The sequence below is a fragment of the Eleginops maclovinus genome, chromosome 3 (assembly GCF_036324505.1).
Source record: "Eleginops maclovinus isolate JMC-PN-2008 ecotype Puerto Natales chromosome 3, JC_Emac_rtc_rv5, whole genome shotgun sequence".
Lineage (NCBI taxonomy): Eukaryota > Metazoa > Chordata > Actinopteri > Perciformes > Eleginopidae > Eleginops > Eleginops maclovinus.
Window position 1 is genome coordinate 8313551 of NC_086351.1, and position 26390 is coordinate 8339940.

At 39.6% G+C, this 26390-nt stretch overlaps 3 protein-coding genes across 4 annotated transcripts; 2 read left to right on the top strand and 1 right to left on the bottom strand.

The window, feature by feature from the left end:
- Window positions 1-309: 309 nt before the first annotated feature.
- her7 (hairy and enhancer of split related-7) lies at window positions 310-1543 on the top strand. The gene is made up of 3 exons (XM_063880188.1): window positions 310-417; window positions 537-623; window positions 735-1543. Exons 1-3 carry the CDS (start codon window positions 373-375, stop codon window positions 1257-1259), a joined length of 657 nt encoding a protein of 218 aa, XP_063736258.1. The 5' UTR covers window positions 310-372; the 3' UTR covers window positions 1260-1543.
- Window positions 1441-16424, bottom strand: notchl (notch receptor, like). Its single transcript, XM_063880187.1, has 16 exons — window positions 16199-16424; window positions 15714-15815; window positions 15491-15631; window positions 14326-14944; window positions 13074-13987; window positions 12314-12673; window positions 10973-11117; window positions 9993-10325; window positions 9070-9290; window positions 8478-8802; window positions 7524-7699; window positions 6747-6808; window positions 6398-6521; window positions 5099-5196; window positions 4297-4628; window positions 1441-3748 (listed from the first exon to the last, which is right to left on the bottom strand). The coding sequence occupies exons 6-16, from the start codon at window positions 12363-12365 to the stop codon at window positions 3244-3246; spliced, it is 2373 nt and encodes a 790-aa protein (XP_063736257.1). The 5' UTR covers window positions 12366-12673; window positions 13074-13987; window positions 14326-14944; window positions 15491-15631; window positions 15714-15815; window positions 16199-16424; the 3' UTR covers window positions 1441-3243.
- Window positions 16425-17941: 1517 nt separating this feature from the next.
- tap1 (transporter 1, ATP-binding cassette, sub-family B (MDR/TAP)) lies at window positions 17942-26328 on the top strand. 2 transcript variants are annotated; one of them, XM_063878750.1, is made up of 13 exons: window positions 17942-18348; window positions 18871-19203; window positions 20043-20271; window positions 20579-20693; window positions 20826-20956; window positions 22110-22315; window positions 22420-22617; window positions 22919-23047; window positions 23135-23329; window positions 23434-23607; window positions 24238-24397; window positions 25045-25181; window positions 25271-26328. In XM_063878750.1, the coding sequence occupies exons 2-13, from the start codon at window positions 18883-18885 to the stop codon at window positions 25478-25480; spliced, it is 2205 nt and encodes a 734-aa protein (XP_063734820.1). In that variant the 5' UTR covers window positions 17942-18348; window positions 18871-18882; the 3' UTR covers window positions 25481-26328. The 2 variants fall into 2 exon arrangements, with proteins under 2 accessions (XP_063734820.1, XP_063734819.1); XM_063878749.1 differs by having other exon boundaries at window positions 17943-18281.
- The last annotated feature ends 62 nt before the right edge of the window (window positions 26329-26390 follow it).

Below are 26390 nucleotides of genomic sequence, written 5' to 3' on the forward strand. Positions count from 1 at the left end.
ATATTATTTTGATGTTTTAACAATAATAGCATAGCTTTTTCCACTGATATTTCCAGCTCATAACTTTTAATTGAACTGAAGCACACTGTCAAACTACAGCAAAAAGAGTCACAACAAAATTAGTCTTTCACTTTTAAAGGGGAATGTTTTTACAGACATTAACGACTTTGTAAAATGTAGTGTAGTGGCTTCGTTAAGGTGTAAAAAACTGGGGGGGAAATAGTCTGTGACCAAATATGGTGGGTGGAGCCTAAAGCCACGCCCACATATCATATGGCATAAAAGCTCGAGCTGTGGGTCAGTGGGCACATTCCGCTTTGACTGAAACATCGATCGAACTCCTGTAACCAGATCGTGGAATAACCTACCATCATGAAATTGATTCACGAATCAGAGGACGCGAAGTTCGACAGAAAGGTACTTAATCTTTCATGCTTTTTAAAGAAAAATGTAATCTCCAAGCTCTATTTGTAAGTATTTTAACTATCAGTTGTATTTCATTCATTGATCAATTGTATCTGTTTTTTGCTTCTCAGAATCTCAAACCTCAGGTGGAAAGACGTCGAAGAGAGAGAATGAACCGCAGTCTGGAGAGCCTGAAGACACTTTTACTGCAACAACAGGTAAGACCCACAAACTGTCCGGAACACTTTTTTCTCTTTTTTGGGATTAAATGCATTTTCAAAGTGTCTGAGAGACTGTTTATTAACTTGGTTTTTTTTTTTCTTTCCAAGGAAGCATCTCAGCGCAGAGTAGAGAAAGCTGAGATACTCGAGCACACGGTGCTGTTTCTCCAGAACACTGCTGAAAGAGAAAAGACGAGAGTTGGAGATGTTGCCGGAGGCCAGAAACACTCCTACCAGGACGGTTTCTCCGCCTGCCTACAGACAGCTTCTCGTTTCCTTGGACCTGATGGGAAAGGGCGTTGGCTTGGAGCAGCACTGGATGCATCTCTTGCTGCTCGCGTTTCCAGTTTAGACTCTGATTCTACAGGCGTCCCAAGAAGAACCGAAGTCTGCTGCTCGTCCAACTCTCTCAGAAACTCCTCGACGTCTATTCTTCGCATGCTGATACACAGGTCCGGGCACAGGATGCGCACAACTGCCCCCACTGTGCTCAGTTGTGTTCAGACCCTCGGAGAATCACATTGCTCTCCAACGACTCCCCATCAGCCCCGCAAAGTGGCGAGTCCAGCGAGCAAACAGAGCCCGTCTCAGAGCATCACAGCCAGCCAGTCACTGTGGAGGCCCTGGCCCTGATCCACAAGAAGTCACTCCAAAAACTGAACTTTAAATGACTCTAACAGGCCGGTTAATATTTATAAAAGAACAAGTGTTGTTAATTCGACTTCTAAGGAAGTTTTCAGTGCAATGTATCCAACACGAAATCCTGCAATCTGTTATGTCTGGCAATATGTACTGTACATGTATTGTTATCACACCAAGTGCTGCTATAGTCTTTGAGGCTAATAACTGTGTCATATTGATAAGCGTTTTTGCACCTTAATTTATTTTATTTGTCATTTGCGAATAAACAAAAAAAATCATTAAACAATGCGTATGTGTGAATTGATTTTGCTGGCACGTGCCCTGAGGAGCATAAGCATAAGTGTGGACTGATGCTGCCACACGTGACGGTGAAAGGCGCCATGCGGTGACGTTTCACACAATGTAATAAGTTCGATCCTCGATCCTTTACTTTGAAAAAAACTAATATGCATACACGTCGTCAAACATTATGAAAATGAAATGCATACATGTAAGATAATAAAGCCTTCCATTCCATTAAAATTATATGTATATCTTAAAATTATAGCTAAAAACATTTTTCATTAAAGGTAAAGGAATTGACATATTGCGTAAAATGGGACATTCCCGTGCCTAATGTCATATTTCTAGCTTGAAAATACACAGTTAGTGCTCAAAATGTTTTGAACGTTTAAATAGAGGTTTAATTTAGAATATAAATCACTTTTCTGGCCGGAGTTGCTATTGACGGCGTAAAAATGGAGGTATTTTAGCATGCGTAAAGCAGTTTTTAGTTTTTCATACAACGAAGTTTTCATTCGGGTTCAAACTCATTTGCATTTCAAACGTCAATGCGCGTGGGAACGTGGGAAGTGTCTCCTCTATGTGCAACCCTCTGCAGACATGTATCAGTTTTAACACGTAGTAAAGCTGTAAACGCAGTGCCGTTTCCTCTTTTCCCACGGGAAAGAGTTTGACGTCTCTTTATCTAAAACATTTGGTACAAAGGTCTGGTCCAATTACAGCCTTATATAATTTGCTGTTTAATCATTTTTAGGTCCCGTTTGTCTCTTGTTCTATATATTATCGAACTTAATATATATATACATCACCACTTAGTATATTTTAAATGAAAAACGTGTAAACAAAAAATGAATTAAAAAAACTTTTTTCCCTACGTACCAAATGTTTAACCCTAAGGTTATGTATGAATGTATAAGTTATTTCAAAAAATGAGTTGCTAATGTCATTCAAACTGAGAAAAACACTTAGGCTGAGTAAGGGTTGGCTAAGGGTTAGATGATAACTGTATGATTAAAGTTAAATTACGTTCTGACAACAATTTTTTTTTAAATGTGCATGGAAAGTCTTTATTGCATGCATCAGCATAGGTCTCACATTCTTGTGCAACCACGCCCATGATTCTTTTTGACTATCTTTGCAATAATAAAAATACAACCTGTTTGATGTAAAGACAATATGTACATATTACAACATTTGTCAGCAAGATTCCCAAGAAGTTGCATTCTCATTGATGTTCATTGCGTTTGACTGGTTTTCATCTCAGAAATGTTTTTATTACCTATTTGACAGCTCTTGTAACATAATATTTACAAAAAACAAAGTCCTCCTCCCTAGTAAAAAATGTAATAATAATAATTTAAACAAGGCCGAGTGAAAACTGGGGTGGTGATTTAAGTAAGAAGTGCTGCTGTGTATTAGTTTGACAGGAATGAAAAGTAATCGAACAAGCAAATCATTCAGACGATACCCAACAGTTGCATATTGGATAATAAAGTCATAAATTTACAAGAGTAAATAAAGGTTGGACTCCCTGCAGATTGCGGTCTCTTCCAGGTCTCCTTGATGGCACAAAATACACCAAATACCAAACTAAAACTCAGTGCCTCTTTGTCAATACTACTTCATTGTCATTATCTTCAATGCTTTTCTAAGGGGCTGAATGGAAAGGCAGCAGGATGTGTATCTGGGTTGTCTACAAGGCTGTTTGTGTGGAGTCAGCGTTGTTTAACCTCTCACCTCTGGATTTCTGCTCTGGATTTGTTGAACCTACCGCTGGTTGCTCTGCTCTTCTGGGATTGTCACCGTTTACGGGCGGGCGATCTGATTGGTTGGCAACATTTGTGGGTGGTGAAACAACAACTCTTTCTACGGGCTCATTGGCTGTTCTGTCTGTAACGATAATGTAATTGGGCTCTGGCTGGTGGCCACTGGAGCGACGCTGCAATGCATGCTGCGTGCAGGAAAAGGAACGTTGCCGAGGCGCAGGCTGGGGTGACAGGAAGTGAGGTGTTGCAGCTCTGGGGACTTCCTGGTTCCTATCACGATCCTCGTCTTCTGAGGTCACCTCTTGTAAGGTGCTGATTGGCCGAGGAGAGCGGCCCATGATTCTTGGAGGGACCAGCGCTGTTGCTGATTGATTGAGCTGTGGTCGCCAGTGCTGAGGAGAGGGGTACTGCACCCGGCCCATCGACCAATCACTGGCAAGACAAGAAAACCATCACAAAGTTACACCGCCACACAGTCAAAGAGAAGTTTAGATGGTAAAAGACTGATTTTCTGTTCAGGGTCTGTCTCGAGAAGAAAGGGTAAACATTTTCAACTTGTACTCACCACCATTTAAGCATTTCCAGAACAGTGACTGCATTAGGACAATATTCCAACTCTGTATAAAACCTAAATTTGCACTTTACAGAATTATTTCTCTTAAGTAATTAGGAAGTTTTTGTGAACTGAAGTTTATCTGATTTGTCACTTATTTTGTTATAGTACTTGATACCCACACACCTTATTTCAAACACAAGTGTGCAATATCTATTTAATGCCAACAGCAAATAAAAGGTATTATGTGATGTTTAGGTACAGTATTTGGCTAATATTTGCAAAAACTGATAATCTTATAGCTGCTAAACATATTTCTGTTTATGGACTAGTTGATTAATCCACTTGTCATTTAGCTCTAATGGTACATTTCTCACTGGCTTATGTGGTGGAACATTATCAAAAGCATTTCAGATGGAAACCTTACTTCTGTGGAGGTGGGGTCATATCTCGATGCGCTATGATCCCGGAGAAGGAAGCACTTCTTCCAGGTATGCCCTGTGATCCGACCCACGGCGAGTACATCAGAGTGCGCTCCTCCCACAGCATTTCATTAGTCGCGTCCACAGGAACAGGCCCTCTTTGAATCTGGTGAGCCAATAGGAGCTCCAGGACCTGGTGATGAATGCCCTCTCTGGCCACGTCGATCGGACGACGCCCTCTACGATCGCGCAGCTCAAGGTTGGCACCGTGTAGGAGGAGGAGTCTGGCCGTATCATAGCAACCATGGATGGCAGAGAGGAAGAGCGCCGTCTCGCCCTACATGAGATATAATCACAAAAACAAGATATTTCTTTTATGTTTGGAGGAAATAAATCAAACACAGTCCACTTATAGGGTTTTAAAGATGTCAGATTCAAAGGATTTAAAGGCTTTATTGTCATATGCACAACAGTTACATTGTTGTTTCTGGAAAAAAGAAAGTTTAAAACCCAGGCTCCTTCAAATATGTATACCTATGAAATCAAAAGAAATAAAATAGTCGAGTAAAAATAGTGCAAGTGACAAAAGGGTGCACGTAAAATGAGTCAAATATATATATGTAAATTACAAATAAGTGATTTAAAACAGAATGTAAACTGTGAAGTAGAATAAAATGCAGTATAAATATTTGCATATGTGGTCTATAAACAGATGTGTTTGCTACAAATGGATGATTCCTCTTTAATAAAGGTTCATCTTCTCTTCTTCTTCTTTGATAACCTCTGATCAAGAAAATCAGAACTCACCTTGTTGTCTTGCAGGTCCACAGCGGACCCGTAACGGATGAGGGTCCTTGTGAGGGAGAGGTGGTTCACTGAGCACGCCCAGTGCAGGGCTGATCTCCCTGAGAGAGACAGTGTGAGCGGAGGGGAGTCAGGGGGAAGAAGGGAGGGAGTAAGTCAGCCAATGAACAACCATTACACAACAGAGTCGAGCCCGAGATGGTGAGGAGAGGCAGAATGGAGGGGTGTAGAAAGAAATGATCTTAGCTGAAGTGAGATATAGATGACAGAGACGGGAAGAAAGACAGGTAAGTAAGACAGCGCAAGACAGAGAAACAAAGAGACTGCAAAAGCAAGATCAGCAACAAAGTTAATACGTCCATCAACCCGAGTTTTAGCACTCGAGTACGTTAACTTTGTTCAGAGTCAGAGGGCAGAAGGGGATCTGGAGAAGGAAGAGATGGAAGCCGTGGAGAGATGAGCACAGGACGGGAGAGGAGGGACACAAAGAGAGGATGTGAGAGAGACGGGGTAAGTTACACCAGTTACTCAGCCCCTCAGTGAACAGGTGTCAGAAAATAATGGCCTGCTCAAGAGCTCTACATGTATAAACCCATTCATGCATTGGATCCATTATATCGCAGGTGGACAGGTCCGTTTATTAGCCAAGCTAGCGGTGTCTACATTTTGCAATAACGGTTGGTATATTTTTTCAGTCTTTGGTCCAGACATAACGATTTCAACATTTAATTTGAATGTGAACTTCTCAAAATGTATTTTCAATGTCATAAGAAGATTAATGGTTCTACCTTCCAGTATACCTTTCACCATGAGTAGCAATTTCTGTTTTTTAGTGATCATGGCTCTCATGGCTTTAACGGCTGTGTAGACATTTGTCTCCATACAAAACATTCAATTGTTATCAGGTCCCCAGGCACAAGGTGGACTGTTTTTGATTATAGTTAGATTGACCCCATGAGATTATGAAATAAAAGGTCGAGAAACATCTAAATACTACTGATAGAATTATTCAATCTAGGCTACTAAATGTGACGACATAACATTGTGGATAATGATAAAACAGGAACATTGAATTGTATTTGCACATATTTATTGTCCTTTAATCCTTTTCTTTTAAGGTGAATGATGTTAATTTCCCTGTAAACTGTAACTTCGACAGAATAAGTGAACATTTATGCTTTATATTGCTCCTACTCCAATAAGGTTTAAACAGGGTACAAAAAACTACATGCAAATGCTCTTTGACATTTTGGGGTGAGTTCATGTAAATTAGTATGAGTATTTGTGACACAGATGCATTACCGGTATGATCAGTGTTGTTTACGGGCACTCCTGCTCGCAGCAGCTCCAGAACGACTCTGTCCAGCCCGCTACGCACCGCTCGGATCAGAACAACCGAACCGTCCGGACCACACCATTCTGCAGACTGCCAACACAACAGAACCATGATTGTTATATTATATATATTATATAATTGGTACAGTATACACATAATGTATATGTCACATATGCCTACACTTAATAGTCTGGACTTACATTAAGATGTGCAAAGGAGATTAAACAAGTACATCACCAATAGCTAAAGTCCCAAATAACCATTGGACTCCTCGTGATATGGATAAAATCAATTGAATGAAAGGTTAAAACAAACCTGCTGAGGAGGACTGAGCAGAGGGGGAGGGATGGCGTTTCTCTCCCATCCTCTAGGTGGAGCTGAGGGAGAACAAAGAATTATTAAAGGTGGATCTCCAACTCTGATAAGTTGAAGGATGTGGCAGTATAAGTCCTGTTCTACTTACAAAGCCCTACACCACGTGGTTGGGAATATAATGTCTACATTGACTCCCTAGTTTACTCCTGTGGATTTATTTATCAAAATGTGTTGAACAAAGCAAGTCAGAGTTTGACACTTAATTTATGCTGAAATACAGCGTTAACTGTGGTGACAAAATAGTGAGATTTAATAATTAGTTAAGAGTGCTGCAAATAATTATTAATGATTACTGTTTCTGGTATGTACCGCAGCTCATTTTCAAGTAGGCAAATAACAATACACAGGTATAATAAAGAGGTAAATAAAGAGGTGTTATTTACACAGCCCTTATTATACAAGTGAAACCAATCCAAAATCAAAAGCCAGAAAATAACAAATAATGAATAATGCATGAAAAGATATTTGAATGTAGAAAACAGAATAAAGGAAGTGCAGGCAAAGAATTAGAAGTAGTGGAGTGTCTCTTCCTCCATGTAAGTATATCGTGGTATGGGATATACAATGTTGGCAAATAATAAAATCACATTCCCAGATGTGTAAAAGTAAGAATGAAGGACTATGTGTTCGCCGGCCTACGGTGCAGGTGCCCCAGGCAGTTGCGCCACGGCCGGGGCCAGGACTAACTGTTTTAAACCAATTGAGGTTAAACTTTACGTTGCACAGGTCTGCGGGGCTGCGATGTTCCCGGCCGGTAGTGTTTCTGCTCCTGGCTCCTATGGTCATAGATGGGGGCGTCTTCCTGTCGCCTGGAGCATCTCGCGTTGATGTCTTCCATGGAGCTCTGGGTAAAATCTGTGTCACTTCCTATATCCTGGTCCCTTTTGAGAGGTCTGGAAACCAAAAGTACAATTATGATAAATGACATTTAAAAAATGCTAACAGCAAAACTGTGTTTTTTTCTTTTCTTATTATTCTGATTATGAGTCACCCATAAGCTCTGAAAAAAACCCAAAGTACAATAGAGTCTTGCCATTTCAGGGTATGTTTTCATACAACATGCATGTGTTGATTGATAGCCTTTGAGGAAATGGACTCTGGAGTACAGCAGGAATTACAGAGAGCTATTGTTCCATGACCCTGAGAGAATGGGGCCCAAAAATGTATTTTCTTTTAAAATATTATTTTTTGCAATTGTTGCCATTGTTTAAATGAATAAAGCATACAGGAAAGAAACCGAGAGAAGGGGTTATAACTTGCAATAGGTTTCTGGCTCAACTAATCAGTTCATTATTTTTTGGATGAACTAATAGAACAAAATTGCCCATACGCTGACATCCAAGATAACATCCTCATCCTTGGTTTGTATGACCAGCAGTCATAAACAAAATGCTCTTAAACCTGTTTACGATTAAACGAATAATTGATTAATTGACTAATTGTTTCAGCAAATTGGGATGGAAACCAATTGCTGTGAATACCATGTGAAGTGTTAAGCAATAATTACAGGATGAAGGTGATTTCTAACTGATTAGCAGGAAAACGGGTATTCGGCATTTTCAACACAGGATGACCTCCTACTTGTTTTAGACTTCACCGTATTTGTCTACATGACATCATCCCTCCAGCAGACAAAACTTCCTCTGATATTTTCAAAGCAGTTTGTCTTACCGCATTCGAATGGCATCCTCCCCCAGCGGCTCCCTCCTTCTTTTTTTCTCAGCTTCCTTCGCTTTCTTCTTCTTCCTCAAGCTGACCTTCTCTTTCTCTCTGCTGGATCTCAACCTCTGCTCCTGGTGGGATCCATGCGGGGACAAGGCCTTGGGTTTTTGGTCATTGTCTGTGAGTGTCGACCGGTGTGTTACCCTGTTACCGCCTTCCCTCTCCGCTCGGCGCTGCCTCACCTTCCTCACCACCAGAAACAACGCTAGGGCCAGCACCAGCAGCAGGCCAATCGCTACAGCAATTACAGCCCACAGCCATGTCGGGGTCGGCTCTTTGAGAAGAAAAAATTGAAAACAAAGCAGCAAAATACATCAAGATACTGAATACTTAAATATCAGTTTGTGATCCTACTAACCATAATACTTAATAACATCTGGTAGGAAGTCATATTCTCACAGTGATCCTACATTTTCCAAAGAACACACTCATCACAATTACGCACTGGAAACGGAAAGTTGTTTATAGTGTTTTTTTTGGATGACATTCAAAGCTTGATGGGTGTGCGTGTGTGTGGGGAGGACAGGACCCGTGAGCCTACCTTTGACTTCCTCTTTAACCACTTTCTTCTCTCTGCTTCCTATTTCCTCTTGGACACCTCTTATACTGATGACGGCTTTCAGCTCTGGTAGGGTGGGGAACAAGCTCGGCTTTCGCAACATTACGGCACGCAGGAAACTGGCTGCCTCTGTGGCATAGGGGAAACAGGTAGAGGACAGACGGGAGCATGGCCTGTTGTCCACTTGGAGGAAAAGGAGGGAGCTAGGAAAGAGTGAGAGAAAAGGAAAGAGCAGGTTCAAGACAATAGCTTTGTTGATAGTTATATAACCATTACAAATTTAAACCTATAGTATCTGATGTTTTGCACACTGATGTCTTTTCCAACGGATTGAGTCTTTTTTTGTGTTCTGTTTTCGCTGAAAACTTCTTTTTTTATCTCGTAGTTGTACTAACATTAAAATAATGATTTGAAAGACGTTTACCATTTGAGAAATCGCTACACTCTCCTTCCAAAAATGATTAGAATAATCAATCAGAAGTAATGCTCATATAATTTCTTGCAAAATGGATTCACACAGTATAAATAAATATAGGATGGTTCAACGGTGTTCCCCAAGGTTCTTTGCTTGGGCCACTTTTATTTTTGTTTTGTTTGTTGCTTTTATTAATGTAATTGTAAACTTGTTAATTATTATTCCTCTATTTTCCACCTGAATTCCATTCTTCTCTCTTTTTGCACTATTTTATTTATCTTATTTGCACCATGTATGTTGAGTTGTTGGAGGAGCGAGGGATATAATATTTTCATTGCCAAAATATACATTGTATATGCTGTGCATATGACAAATAAAACCTTGAAACCCTTGAATTTGTATTGTTTAACGCTGTCTTGGCCATGTCAATGTTTCCACTGGTTAAAACACAATCAAACTCACAATTTTTGACAGTTAATTTGGTACCTACCCATCAGCATCAGCCACAGGAGCCTGAGTCAGTAGGTTGGAGAGCTTATTAGGGTCAATGTCAAACAAGTTCCTGTTAGCAGCGAGGGGGGCGGACCCTCTCAGTGTTAATGGCGACTGGAGGAGGACACTGAGCGCCCAGAGCAGGGAGCTGTTGGAGAAGGCCCCACGTTGTTGTGGGAAGTTGGCGTGAAGGACCACGGTGCCTTTGGCCCACAAAGATCTCTCGTGTTTGAAGCAGTCGCTGCCATCCCATCCACAGGGGGCGCTGTCACAGCCCTGCTCGCAGTGGGAGTTGGCGTAGTGATCGCGACAGTACTGGATATGACCCGGACTGAAAACCATTATAAGGAGGGATAAAGAAATTAAGTTTATTATTAATATTTAAAAAGACCCAGTGAGAGATTTGACAAAATATTTGACAACTTGGCAGCTTCAACAAAGTCTGTAAGATTTGGCTGTTAACTATTCCTAGATAAAGAATTAAATGTAGTTCTCAAGAACAAAAAAAGCCAGAACAGGGAATAAGTGACTCATAATGGTCACATGTTTCTTTTACTAATGTTTGTTTTAAGTTGCTATTTTGAATAATTGTACCAAAATAAACTGATTTATTGATTAACCATTTCCTTTTGTATTTTCACAAGTGAACTGATCAGGACCATAAACACAACGGAATTAATATTAGGCTACTATTGATAATAATAATCATTGTAAAAAAAATGATCGAGTTGAGTCCTTATTGAATAAAAAAGATCCTTAAACATGATTTATGTGAAAAAAGGTCTCATATAATGATAAAAGCTAGGAAAAAGAGACTGAATATACATTGCATAAACCAACAAATAATCATTGTAAAGGACAGCCATAGATGGCACCAATAAGCAAATGAAAACTGAACATTTTGTAACTTATAACATTCCCAGTAAAAAGCGTTTTGATGGTTCTCTAACAGTAATAATGACAACAAACATGTTTTACTTGCAGTGTCCACGATCCTTCAGGCAGTCGAAGCCGTCTTTGAGACACTCAGGCTCCATACACTCTCTGTCACATGACCCGTCTCCAAACTTGTCTTTACACTTTCTGTTGACAGGACACTGACCCCACGGATCACCAGACGCAGCTGTGGAGACAAACACTGATGAGTAGCAAGAGTCAACAATGTTGTACAATAATCATGATCGTTCTTATCTTTCAATAGGGGATAGAAATTAAAATAAGATGTATTTGTAGATGACTAACTATGACTGTTTTCAGTGTCTTGTCATTTAATTAAACAAACATGTCTTTTTTTAAATGCAGGAGAGTATTTTTAGATATGTCGAAAGCAAACAACATAACTCCCATAATCACAGATGTGCACACTTGGCAAATATTTTTTTTTAGATGATATCGTGAGGTCTTGCAGTTTCATTTAACGACACAAACTGTTATCGCTAAGTGTTTTATCGCAGGACCAGCTGACCCACACATTAAGAAACACATTGTCTCAGAGCATTAGCCACTACTCAAAACAATGCAGGTCAAGCCATGAGAGGTGGGTCCTGATATGGACCGTTAAAGGAAACAGGAAATGGGCCCGACATAAACAGGAAGTTTCAAGGAGAAGCGAATAGCAACAGGAAATGGAGTGGGCCGGGACTTGATAAAGGTTAAAGGTTGTTACTGTGGCAATGAGGAATGTGATGGAGTTGGACAATGGGCTGGCAGGTGTGTGCGGGAGCAGAAAATCATAGCAGAAAAAAAAGTACAAACAATAGAGCTGAAATTAGACACGTTGAGTGTTTAACACTTTTGTTCCACTTGACTATCAAAGAGAGCTTTCCCGGTGTGGGAGGAATAGAAAAATAAGTTATTATAAAGATACTTTTTAAATAGTCCTTCAGAACAACCTATAAGAATAATCTGAAAGTAAATTCAAATCATTTTCTACATTAATAATATAAAACTAATACATAATAATAATAATAATAATAATGATAATAATAATAATGATAAAACTAATAATAATTATTATTATTATTAGTAATAATAATAACAATGCATCTGGGGAAAGATGATTACTTAAGTTTTATATCAGTATTTTACAAATAAAGGGCTTTATATTGTATTGTAAATCACATGAGCTTAAGATGCAAAATTCTCAATAAAATTTATGAAATCCAGTTCAGAGAGTCTACGACATTTTTGTTGAATCAGTCATTGGTCATCAGACTTCTACCTGCACACTTCATCCACCAGATTAGGTATCGGTAAACAACTTTGAACAGGTGAGACTTTTGAGTATGGAGTTAGTTGAGAATAGGGTGGCAAACTCACCTTGAGATATCCAGCTCAGTCCCAGCAGAACAAACGTCCTCAGGACAAACATCTTCAGGTTGTTCAGCAGCTGCGGGCCTTTTCTCCTCCGCTCAGAGAACCAGCAGTCCAGTCCAGCTGTTTGCTAACCTGCCTCTGATCTTCTTCCTCTGACCCGCAGCGTTTTACACTGTTGTTAATCTGTAGCTCTGTGGTGTAGCTGCAGTCCTGCTGTTCACAACCAACAGTTAACTCGGAGTAAAGCTGCTCATTCCCATCACAGCCGCCACCACCAACACCTTCCAACACCACCACCCAGCCCACTTTGTTCACTCGCCTTTTTTTCAGAGGCCCTGCGGATATCTGGACAACTTCCTGCCACTGTGTGGAGAAGAATAGGAGGTTGATGACCGTACGTGTATGTGTATGCATGAGATTTGTAGCTCTTACTGTGTTTCAACTTGAAAAAAAACACACACTACAGGGTATGTGAGCTGTCAGAGGAGCCGTTATTTCAATGAGTAGAAGCTACAGGGCTACACATTTTTTTATGTTTAACTACTCTTTATGTCTGAAGCATAGAGTGAAATAAATAAAACAAATAATTTGAATTGAAACAGTGAAACAACGGCTCAGCTGCATGGAGACTGGATTGGGCTTTGAAAAAGCAACAACAGTCTATGCTCATAATGATTTGATAAAATGTGAGATCAGTCAAGTCATTTTGGCAAAGTCTTGGTATTGCTCTTCCCAAAATGTGTATATCTGTATATTAATGTACCTTCTCTACTGGATCACAAGCTTTCTCTGGATGTGGCCCTCCTCTCTCCAAGCAGTATTCCTCCCAGAGCTCATTAAACAAATTACCAGTCGCACCGAACGAACAGCCTTGATCCCTTTTGGATTCACACAACCTCAAATCCATCTTTTTAAATACAGCGCAGAACACCTGCCGAGAGAGCGCTGTGGTCTTCCTCTCTGAGCAGTGGTTGTAATAGTGCCTGTACACCTCAGACATGTTTGAGAAAACCGGCTCCAGATACAGTTTGGAGACAGACGTCCCACAACAGTATGAGGGAACTTTTGGTAAACTCTGAAGGAACTCATTCAGGATTATATGCTCAGACGCTTTACGGGATTTCCTTTGAGTTTGTTGCTTAGTTATTTGCTCTGAATTGTCCTGTTGGGCTATATGATGTGCCCAGTTAAGCACTGACCACTCTCCAATCCCCAAAGTGGAGAGGAACATCTTTTTGCAAACTTGTTTTCTGTCGCCGTCGGATATCAAATGATATCGCATCGAGACAGACCTTCTCGACTGAGTCCACGGTGCTCGTGTTCTTTCCACCGGGTCGCAGTCGACTAACCTGGACACATAGACCTTTCTCTGAGGCCACGTCATACACTGCCAAAAACTAGTGAACAGCTGGTTCCTCCCTTCTTCACTGAAGTCAGCACAGAAGCGGTTGGATGCCCTTTTGCACGCAGTGGACGAGCATCTCGATCCTATTGTCCTCTGACCTTTAGTTATGGTGGTGCCGTCTTTCTTTCGTTTGCTGATGTACGGTTTGCCCTCCATCCTGAGTTGCTTCTGTCGATTCTGCTTCCACGTTAGCGGCTTTGCAACTCTGGATTTCTTTCTGTCTGACCCCTCTGGTTCTGGCTGCCTGTCTCTGTCAGCGGCATTCACTTGTTCTGCAAAAAACAGAGAAATGTTGTTAACAGCGTGAGGTTATACTGTGATAAACTACAGTGCTCACTAAAAACTTTTAATAGCACTTACTTACTTATATTTTTCTCAGTAGGGCAGTGTGAATTATTACAATTATTGTAATTATCGGTTTATGAGTATGACAATGATATATATCAGAGAAAATCCTAACATTTGAAAAACAGGAAGCAGCAAATCTTTAGCATTTTGGCTTTATTTGATGCATCGATATTGTGTTAGTTGCCTAATCGGTAACTCACTAAATGATTCAGACCTACAATTGTCTTTAGAAAGTAGCTAAAAAGCGAGAACAATTACTCACCCTGGGAAACTTCTGCAGAATTATTGACTGCAGGAGGAGCAAGGTTCTGTTGTGGGCACTGAGGGACAGTCTGGCTCTTCTCTAATTTCTCTTCATTTGATTCATTGTTTGTTAGTTCTTCTTTCTGTGTCCAGTTGAGCACAGACCACTCGCCTATCCCCAGAGTGGACAGGAACATGTTTTTACACACTTGTTGCCTTTTTCCATCCAACATCAAGTGGTAACGCAGAGAAACTGATCTTCTCGACTGCATTCCAACGGCCCGAGATCTTTCCACGGGGTCGCGGTCCACTTGTTCTGTTACATACAGTTTTCTCTGAGCCCAGTTCATGTGCTGCCAGAATTTGTCAAACACTTTCTTCCTGGCTTCCTCGTTGATTTCATTACAAAGTCGATTTGATGCCTTTTTACATGCATTTGAGGTGCATCGTGGTCCGATTGATCTTGGCTGTTTTATTACGAACTCGCCATCTTTTTTGCGTTTGCTCACATATGATTTACCCTCCATCCTCAGCTGTTTCTGCTCGTTTTGCTTCCACTTGGATGGATCAGAAAATTTGGTATTGAGCTTTCGCCTGCCTGGCTTTTGACTTATCCATACTAGTGTTTCCTTTTTTGGCTGCAGTAAGGAGTAATGAAAAATGCAATAAAAAAAGGTTATTTGTTGAAAGTTGAGATTGTAAATTAACTTCAGTTGGAAATGTTTTCGTTGGTTTATCATCACAAAATTGACAATATCATTGCAAGTGAGATGGTTTTGTGAGCTTGTGAGCATGTTTTTTATAAGCTTGATAATATTTATATATTCCAGATAAACAAACAGTATATATTCCAGTTTTTTGACATTGGTTTCTGTTAATAAATTGGAGTTAACCACTTTACAGGAACTCAAAATAGTGAGAGCAAAACCAAAACATACAGTACAAGGATAAAATCATGTTAACAGTATTACAAATACTAATATAAAAGGGGTCATCAGTTAGGATGAGTACCATTATATAGCAAATATCAGAGCAACTTGCATAAACAACTCTGCTTCCAAATACACATGGCTACAATTTACAGATGAATGCTGACAACTTAAACAAGATTGAATCATCCTTTTTATACATCTGCAGACTGGAAAAACCCACTGCAAACACAACTTCCCCATACTGTTACTTACTAGTGTCAGCAACCACAATCTGTAGAGGAAACTGTGGGATCATCTGTGGCTCTGCTTTCATTACTGAGTGGGACCTTTTTCTGGATGAACCATCTTTGTAGGCGTCAGATTTCCTGCGAGCATCCGTGATGTGCAGACGATCTTGATGAAACAGAACATGCACATAAATCTACTTAAGACATGCAATTCACTGCTTTGCTTCCTATTCTGAGCTAGTACTGACCTGCTGGGATGTGGTGCAGCCCAAAAGTCTCAGTGACTCTGGTAACAGGGACATCACTGATGGCTTTGGGATGGAAACCAATATCCTCCATTGCTGCAATGGCTAAAACACAAGAAAAAGGATGTTGGGAGTTTTATTGGTTAAGCAAAACATTTTTAAAAAAACGTGTCCTGCTCCTACAATCCACCATCAGTAATTAGCATTAACCTGCTTATACATTGAGACTCCTTAAAGCAATTTAAAAACACTGCTTGTGCATGTTTTACTGTTGACAACAAAGCCATGTGTCTTAATCCAGATGTTTTAGTAGTACGTAGAAGTAGGCGTTGCAGGCCTGATTCCTCGAAAGGTAAGTCGAAACGCCTGTAATAATGTTCATAGTACATGTTTAGCTAACTTAATGCGCAGCTAAATCCTAGCAACTCTGCTTGCATGCCAAACTACAGACAGTACTTTAAAAATGACACATTATCGGCTTTGCTTACATATGTTTATACATTTGAAAACGTCTCGTAGACCCGTCGGTTCCATCCAGATTAGATCACAATCTCTCCCGCTGCCGAGGTTTTACTCCTTCATGGTTCTGACAGTGAAACACGACATCTGTCAGTTCAGCAAACGCACGTTTTATTTCTCTAAATAAGTAGTATCATTACTGGGAGCTCTGTGGAGCTTCCCAATGGCAGCTGCCATGTCCGAGCATGCGCACTGGCTTTCGGTGTAAATACAAGTTATTTAATTCACTCATTGAGCAACATACAAAACGTAAAATAAAATGTAAAAAATAAAACACAATAACCACAAAAACAGCAATTGTATAATAATCATAATATTATTATTAATAATAATGTTTCTTATTTATTCAAGAGTAAGGCAGTGTTTTAGTCATTAATTATTGTACCGTCCATGTTTATGTAGTTATTTAATTAGCCTTTTTTTTTTACTGCACTGTTAGTGTGCAGTTTTATTATAATGCTGCTGTGTTTATTATATTTTTGTAACTCTGGAACAACAATTCCCTATCTTTTCTTATCTTATCTTATTTTATCTTATCTTGTCTTATCTTATTTTGTCTTATCTTAGTATCCCAAGTAAATAAGAAGTATGAAAAGTATGAATTATGCAGATTGTTTATGTAAAAATCAAAAATCAACTACTCCAAAAATACTCCATTAGTCTAAAGGTAAGGTCCTGCAATTTGGAACCACTAACAGCTCATATAAGAGAACTTACATTTAAATGATCTATGTAAGTAAAATAGTTTTCCTCTCAGAAAGGAACTGTCAAAAATGTAAATTGGGTTTTAAAAATACATGAAAGGAAACATGTAAGTGATTTATAGGGGTTTTAGACAGGCAGCCTAAAAAAGTGATTGTATACATAGCTTTGCTCATCCTATCTTTCGAACATGAAAGCAGAAGGAAGGAAGGAAGCTATCAGGAAGTTCAAAGTTTCTGCTGGGGCTTCATTCCCCTCAGTTGTCTTAATGGGTTACAAAACATGACAAGAATAACCAACCAGACAAAGCAAGCAACTGTCCTCAGACACACAGCCGCAGGGACAGCAAAAGTCTCAGGTCTAAATCCCGTCAATAGTTTTTTTGTAGTTTAAATTATTGCACATAAATCAGTTAAATGTGTCCCAAAAATCTTGATAAATGTTCGTATAATAACCATAGGCAGACAGATATATGTAGCTTTATAAAACCTTAAAATACATGTCCGGGAAAACAAGTGAGGCTAACAGCATCAAATAGAAAGTCAACTAGCCCTTATTACATTGGATGGGCGAATAATCATATTTTAATTTAAACCAAATGTATATGGAAAGTTTGACATTAAGTATACGTTTACATAAGCACACAAAACTGTATTGCAATAAATAGACAAGTGAAATAAATGGGATATCTATTAACACAACTTTTATAGCACTCTGTAAACTTAATGTTACATCTTTATTATTCCATTGAACACATTCTTTTGCATCAAGGCAACATGAAAATGAACCTTAAAAAAGACACTCAAAATCAAAGTGTTATTCCTAAACCAATGAATCAATTCATTTTAGAAGGCTATTCAATTTAAACTTTTGAAATGTGGTGTAATAACACATATTCCAGGACCAAATTTGTAAAGCTGTGGCAGTTACATATTCTTGCCACATGGTATCGCTGCTGGACTGTTTGTGATAGCACATATTCAGGGTTCACACCAAGCGTATCATGTAACTATTACACTGTACAGCGTGCTACACACATTGCTGCTTTTTACTACAGTTTTTGAAGACATGGCTTGGAATAAATACCAAACGTCATATAAGCAAAGGACATGTTGTCAGTGGTTATCGTCGTCCGTGACTTTGGCAGACATACAAGGGACTTTCCGCTGTAAAACGATATAAGTTGTTACTTTCGGTTTCAGTTAAACACAGATCAGCTCGGTCGAAGTTTGGAGTAGCAGGCTGTTGAGTCTTACTCCAAACTAACCTTAGTTTGTTAGATAAATATCGGGTTCCGTCCTCAGGATAATATCTAACCGTGACATCAAACTTGGTTGGTCGAAAGGGAATGTAAGTAGAATATAAACAGCTGTAATGCTAGCAGCTAAACTGAGCTATCAAGCGTTGCCATATCCAAGTAAGCATACTTTACAGTTTGACTTAATAATACTACATAGCAATGTTGTAGTTATGAGGATTGGTTTGACTTGGGGTTACTGCTGAATCGTTTCAAAGAAATCCGCAGTGTGAATGAAAACGAAAGTGACTTTATGCAGCACACTAGCTGCTGCCAAACGGAAGTAGATTCTTACTACGAAGGACATACAAGATACCTTTTTTGTCTTAGTTTTTATACTTTATCAAATGGTTGGAATGGCTGAAATGTCAGCAATTAAACACAGCATGATCTTAACTGTCAATATGAAAACAAGAATGCTTTATTACTGCCTAATCGAGCTACCTCATGTACAAAACACATTAAATACAATTATTAATTCCATGCATTTCAGCACCCTCCATCCAGCACATAGTGTCTACACATGTCATTTTGTTGCTGTGTATTTGTGAATGTTTTTTGTGTGACTTCTGTCCCACTAGGGAAACCTGACAGCATGAATACACAGTAACTAACCCTCCCCTCTGTCCGTTTTATTTTCAGAACCTGTGCGTTATGCAAAAAATGAGCTACTTCACCCCTGCACTCTTCTTGTGCCTGGATGTGTGTGTGGTGCACGCCATCCGCTTGGCCCATTTGTCATCTCCCCTGCTCTCCCATCCGTTGATCACCCTGTGGGGAGGAGGGTTGGCCAGGGCTTGCCTCCTCGCCCTCTTCACCCTTACCTCCCCTGGAAGCCTGGCGTGGATGTGGAGCTTCGAGGGGATTCAGAGCTTAGCGGTCCTTTGCTTCCACTTCCCTGTGTACATCACTCTTCTCTGGGCTCTAGATCAGCCTACCTTGGAGGAAGTGTGGGGGTGGCACTCCTGGGAAAGGGTGGGTAGCTGTATTTAGCTGTTTTTGTTATGTTGATGTGTTTGTTGCAGGAGGGATAACATCCATATAATAGCAGGCACTTCTTAATACCTTATGTTGCTGCGGGGGTGACAATCCTAGTGCAGGGCCCATGATGCATTGCTCCCTAGCCACTGTGTGTGTGTTGGCGGGCTGATAGACAACTCTCTAGACTTTCAGATAAGCAGCTAAGGGTTTTGTAACCCAATTTAAACTTGAACAAAATACAAACATGGATGTCTTAAAATTGACTATATGAAGGTGGTTCAAGTGCTTTACTCAAGGCCACTTGGCAGAGATGGCGAGTGGGTAGATGCTTTTGTTGCGATGTGACTAAGCACTACTGTGAGCTATCTGTACTTTACCTGAATATTTCTATTTTATGTAAATGTATACTTCTACTCAACAGTATTTTAGAGGGAAATATTGTACTGTTTGCTCTAATGCATGTGTCTGATAGCTATATAAAATGGGTACTTTGCAGATTAGGATTGTAGATAAATGTGATAATCTCATCAAATGATGTGTATAGCTATAATAAATGTTGTAAAAGTTAGGGTTAGTTGCTTATTCTTTTCTCCTTAATAAACTTGTCCCTTCCTCTATTGTTACCTGCCATCCTTCTGTTACAACCATGTCAGCAGCTACAAGACTGAAACCAAAACCAAACAAGTCTGAAGAGAATGATAAATCCTCGATTCTATAAATGTTGTTTTTGCTTTATCCCAATTTCTGTCAGATTCATTTGAGGCATTAAAAGGTATTGTATTTCCACAAATACTTTTCTGGTTTGTGTATTGAACCTGTATTTAATTTTGCAGGTGTTACAGGGTTATCTTGTGACGGCAGTGGCATGGCTTTACTGGAGTCGATATGTGTCATCACTTTTGCTCTCATGTGGTCAATCCATCTCCTCTCTGATGAAGAAGGCGCCATCTGAGAAGCCAAAAGAAGACACCTCTGACCCTCTGAAGAGGCTGATTGGATACATGCGTCCCTATCTCAGGCGCTTTGTTTCTGTGCTGATTCTTGTGGTCCTCTCTTCTTATGGTAGGACACTTTAAATGAAGTGCTTGTCGTTGATCATTTATATGAAGTGTTCTCATACAACTGCAACATTCAGAATTATGTCCTTTAGTTTTCTTGAGTTTTTTGAAGATTCACTCACTATTTAGAGACAAAGTCGTCGAAAAGCAATTAGTTCAGCATCGAGGCATTTTATAAGAACAGCTATTAAGGCATTCGTGTTTTTCAATTAAAATTGTGAAACTTGGAATGACATTACTTACATATTTCAGATTGAAAGTTTTGTCTATAAGTTAAATTAAACTTATTTGATGTGAATTTCTATCCGCAGGTGAGATGGCAATCCCTAAATACACTGGTCGTGTGGCGGACTGGATCATAAATGAAGAATTACCGGATGCATTCACAGAGGCCATCACAGTCATGACACTTATGACTATTGTCAGGTAATGCAATCTTTTTACCACATTATTTTTTACCAGTTCCAAGTTTGTGTAGTACCTGAACATGATTTAGATTTTTTTGTGAAAGCAGAGGTATTAAGTACTATTGTATATTTTGTCTGTACTATGTTTCAGTGCTGTGCTTGAGTTTGTATGTGACCTCATGTACAACGTCACCATGAGCCTCATACACACCTCAGTGCAGGGGGCCGTCTTCAAGGCTGTGCTGAAACAGGATATTGCTTTCTTTGAGGCAACTTCAACAGGTAAATCATGCGAGTCCTGTATATATGGCTAACTCAGCAGAAAGTAATCTTTAAAGGTCCCATATTGCAGCCGTTTTTACTGGTCATATTTCCATTGTTGAGATGTGCTAGAATAGATGTACATTGGTCAATGTTCCAAAAACACATTGATTTTCTCATACAGCATCTCTGTATAGCATCTCTATTCACTCTCTGTCCTAACACCTTGTCGGAGCTCCTGCCCCCCCCCCCCCCCCCCCCCCTATGAGCCTAGTGTGTTCTGATTGGTCAACTTGCACACTCTGTTCTGATTGGTCAACAACCAGAGAGGCAGAGTGCTTTCCCAGCCTTCCCGTTACAGCTGAGCATCAGTTTATGACGGCGGTACAGCCATATACTGTTTGAACCGGAGTCTGATCCTGAAAGTGACACAGACCAACGTGATGGACCTGATCCACCGTCCCAAAGTATATTGGAGCAGGCGGTTTCACACTGGAAAGTTTTAATTTTTTATGTCGCTCTTACATTTCAGATTTAATGTTAGAACTGAAACAAAGTAGGAACAGCCTCGTCCTTCAGTACTGCACGCTTTGCATATCGGCATCAACCTGTGCAAGGTTTTTGAAGCTGTCGTCCGTGAAATTCCGGGCACACAGTACAGTATGTTGGACAGTTGAAGGAACAGTGTTAAAAATACATTTCAACCACTGACTTTTTCGTGGTACTGCCTTTGGTAAGGCAAGCAGATGACGTTTCCCCTCACATTCAGGGCATTGTACTTTCTTGACATTTCAGCCTTCCAACAGTAAATGGTCGGTTGGCAGAGGGTGTGCCTATTGGTCTGTAGATATGGGCGTGCCAACTTGCCAATTGGTCTCCAGATGTAGTGTCGTCAATGTCGCCCCCGGAAGAAAAAAATGGAAAAAGGCGAAAATGCTACATAACACAAGAAAAATCGGTTATAACCAGAAAAGCATTATAGGGGACCTTTAAGGAAAAAGTTCTGTATACAATCAGTCATAATTAATTAATCTATTTATTTCACTTATGCTACACACTTTTTTTTTTTATCGAAGCCAAGCCCATTTTTTTTTTTTGTAATGAATTTCCTTATAGATATACTTGACTAAATTTGCGCTGGCTGGGTAGAATCAATAATACATTATTTTCTCAGGTGAACTAGTGTCCCGGGTTACCACTGATACAAACGACATGAGCGAGGCACTGAGCGAGAAACTAAGTCTTGTAATGTGGTACACGGCGCGTTTTGGCTTCCTCATGTTCTTCATGGTGAGCCAGTCATGGAAAATGTCTCTGCTTACCTGTATGGGACTGCCTATCATCTGGGTCATACCCAAACTCACTGGACACTTTCACCAGGTAAAGCCGACTTCCTGATATGTCTCAATTAGAGCTGCAACAATTAGTCCACTGTTTTGATGTATAAATACTTAACGTGTCATTTTGATTTATCCATGTTACAGACTATTGCTGCACAGGTTCAGGAGTCACTTGCTAAGGCCAACCAGGTTGCCACTGAGACTTTCTCCAACATGAAGACGGTGAGGAGCTTTGCCAATGAAGATGGAGAGACAGAGAGGTACAGACAGCGGCTAGAGGATACCTACTCCCTCAACAAAAAGGAAGCAGTGGCCTATGCAACCTCTACCTGGGCTAATAGTGTGAGTTGAATTCTGATATGGGTTGTGTACAACAATTTCTGAGCACAAATTTGTCTGTTAGTAGAGGGTGGGTTAATTTAGAATGTAGCAAAATATGATACCATGCTCATATGCTAAAATTGCAATGAAAACACGAAGAACCTTTGGAAGAAAACTGATAAATATTCTTTGAACCTCCACTAGTTTAGACATTTTTATCATGCAATGGCTAGTGATTTTGAGCTTTGTCTTCATTGAAGTATATTAATTACAATTAAGTGCAGTACCTTAAATGTGTGATCAATTTGAAATGTTCTCCCAGATGACGACCCTGGCCCTGAAGGTGTGCATTCTGTACTATGGAGGGATCCTTGTGACCAAGGGGGACGTCAGCAGTGGAGACTTGGTGTCGTACGTCCTCTATGAGCTGCAGTTTGCCTCTGCTGTAGAGGTAAGCTACAGGCCAACATAAAGCTTGAATGAAAATGTAAATGACTTTTCAATTAAAAAGTGCCTCATTCTACCACCTCTCTTTCAGGCTGTCATGCATTATTACCCGGCAGTGAGGAAGGCCATTGGTGCATCTGAGAAAATCTTTGAATATTTAGATCGCAACCCTCAATTACCACCAAATGGCACTTTGAGCCCTGAAGATCTTCAGGGACACATTCAGTTCAAAAAAGTCACATTTTCCTATCCCGGGAGTACAGACAATGGCAATCCTGTGCTCAAGGTATGTATGTATGTTTAACTCTTGTGCATTTATTTTTACATTGACTACAATTACATACTGGATACTAGCCTTTTGAAATTCATCCTATTCCTCTCATCTACCAGGAAGTTTCTCTGGATATAAAGCCAGGCAAAGTCACTGCCATCGTTGGGCTCAACAGATCGGGGAAGTCCACTTGCGTCAAGCTGTTGGAGAGATTCTACCAGCCCCAAGCAGGGGAGATCCTATTGGATGGGAAACCACTGACAAACTACAAAGACCAGTACCTACATGACAACGTGGGTTGCCACAGGAAGGACCAATTTGTATTAGAATATTTTAAGTACATAGCTGAAATTGTCTAATTTGACATACAGTGAGCTCAATAACAGAAAACTTACAGGAACCCTGATGTGTTTCATCCAGGGACGCTATGGATCAATGTTTCTTAGAACCTATTCCTATGTAGTTTGCGGAATGCGTTGAGATGTCTTTTTTTCACAAACACCATATTCAAACAGTAAAGACTGCATTCAGTAATTAAGTCTTTTGAGAACTTCCTTTGGGGATATTTAGGGATGTTTGCAGAAATATCCACATTCTAAAGAAAGTCAATAAGCGTAATTACTGCACTTTTTTAATGGACATTAATTGAAAAAGGACATAATTAGATACAGCCTGGAAGCTGAAACAAAAATTCAAGATTACAATACATAATTGGATCAGCTAAAGTTTTTCCTCAGATTCTTCCAAATGTCTCTTCACATTCACTGCTTTGCACCTTGGTATTTTTGTAACAGGAATATCATAAGAGCACTTGGTAGCACTTTTTGCCTTTTTTTTGTCACATTTTTGTTATGCTCATTGTAAATCACTCTGCAATAGCTACATAACCACTGACGTTTCCTTTGCATCCTTTTTGTTTATAGATTGCTGTGGTGAGCCAAGATTGTGTGCTGTTTGCCCGCTCTGTGCGGGAGAACATCAAGTATGGCTACGAGGATGCCTCTGATGAGGATATGTACAGAGCGGCCAAGCTGGCCAGTGCCCACGACTTCATCACGGAGCTGTCAAGTGGATACGACACAGGTCAGAGCCACAAATATAAACCATTAGCATGAAATCCTGAGGGGTAACTCTTCCAATTTGTTCTCTTTACTTCCTGGAATTAAAAACAAATATATATATTTTTTTATAGAATGATCTATAGCTTCTTAGTAGTAGAAAACATTTTTTTTTAACTAACAAGTTGTCTTGGTACCAGATTATCTGCAGGTATTGAACACCTATAATTAGGTTGCCTTCAAAAACGAGCTTGGATATTAACAAAAGGTTTTCAATTTCATTAACATTATTACTGACAGCTGCAGTATGTAGCTAGATCACTGTATCAAGTTTGGCAAAAACTCATAATAACTTAAATCCGTTTCAAATTTAAATCAGGTAATGCATCCATTTATTTTCTGTTATTGATATATACTACTGGAAATAATTAGAAAACGTGGTTCAAAAGTAAAGGATAATAAAGGTATATTCAGACATACTGTAAGAGTATGTTTTAGCACTTAAGCATGTAAACATGCTCTATTAGAGACCCGAAACAAGTATGAATCTGAAAATGAGAAAGTGATCATTTAACCAACAGTACAACTTGGTTTTCCCCCATGCAATAAAAAATGCACTGCTCCCCAACGATGTACATAAACACAATAACAGCATGCCCTTGTGTTGCACAGATGCTGGGGAGAAGGGAGGCCAGGTTTCTGGAGGACAGAAGCAACGCATTGCGATTGCCAGAGCTTTAATCAGACGTCCCAAAATCCTGATCCTGGACAACGCCACCAGTGACTTGGACACAGAGAATGAACATCAGGTTGGAAATTCTTACTCTGAGTTTCATTCATTTTGCTCATATTAACCAGCGTTCTTCATGTAACACAAAGTCATTATTGTACTCAACAGGTGAAGAAAGCTGTTGAGTCTTTAAACCAAACCGACAACTGCACTGTGCTGTTGATATCCAACAGGATGAGTGTTGTAGAGAAGGCCAATCATATATTTGTCCTGGACAATGGTAAGCTGAAGGAGGAGGGCAGTCATGATGAGCTGGTGGGAAAAGGCGGCCTCTATGCTGAACTGTTGAGAAAGCAGAATATGGGCTTTCACCGTTAAGAAGAGGTGAAGAATGATGCTCAGTGATACGTGCGTGCAGGGGTTGGCCTCAATTCAGAAAAAGCAGATGTGTTACCTGAAAGTTGCTGGTTAAAAATCCAGACACGAAGAGTCAAAATTGATTACATCCATACATACAAGTGTTGTGAGTATTTGCCTATTAGGGATATTTCCCTACTTCATGCACTTTTGAAGGTGAAGTTGCTATATGCCAATATGGGTGTAAATGGGAATCATCTTGAAGATAGTTTATGACAATTACACACTAGTTTGCTTCACACACACTTTTTTTCTTGCTGCAAATAGATGTAGAACAGATCAAATAGATTAGATCATAGAGATTTAAGATGGTGTGTTTCTAAATGATGGGATTTTAATGTTTATGTTTTTTATATTCCTCCTTGTTTTTTGTTTTTTTTATCAAAGTGTTTGATAGCTTTTCCTGCATTACTATCAGAATGAATTATTACAGCTTGAACTTTTTTGTTTCTAACATTATAATACATGGCTAAAAGGGCTTATTTTGTATATGGCCCTCAAACTACTGCTGATTTTATTTTTATTTTGTATTTATTCTGAAGCTTTATGACTTGACATAACTTTAAGATATGTTATTTTAAAAAAACATTTTAAGGAAATTCTTTATGGACTAGTCATGGGCAATGGCAAAAATGCAACAAAAGTTTAATGATATGCAAAATTGAAGAAAATGATTTCCAAAGTATGGCTAGAACGTTAACTTTATTTCTGTTTCTGTTTCTTTGTAAGTTCATCTGATCCTGTTGGTCCTAATGCAAACATGATAGTATGTGATAAATTGTAAAAAAAATAAATTATGATTTCACCAATCCCTGCAGACTAAAGGACGTTCATTTGTATAAGTAAAATCGTAATCGTAAACACTTTGAAG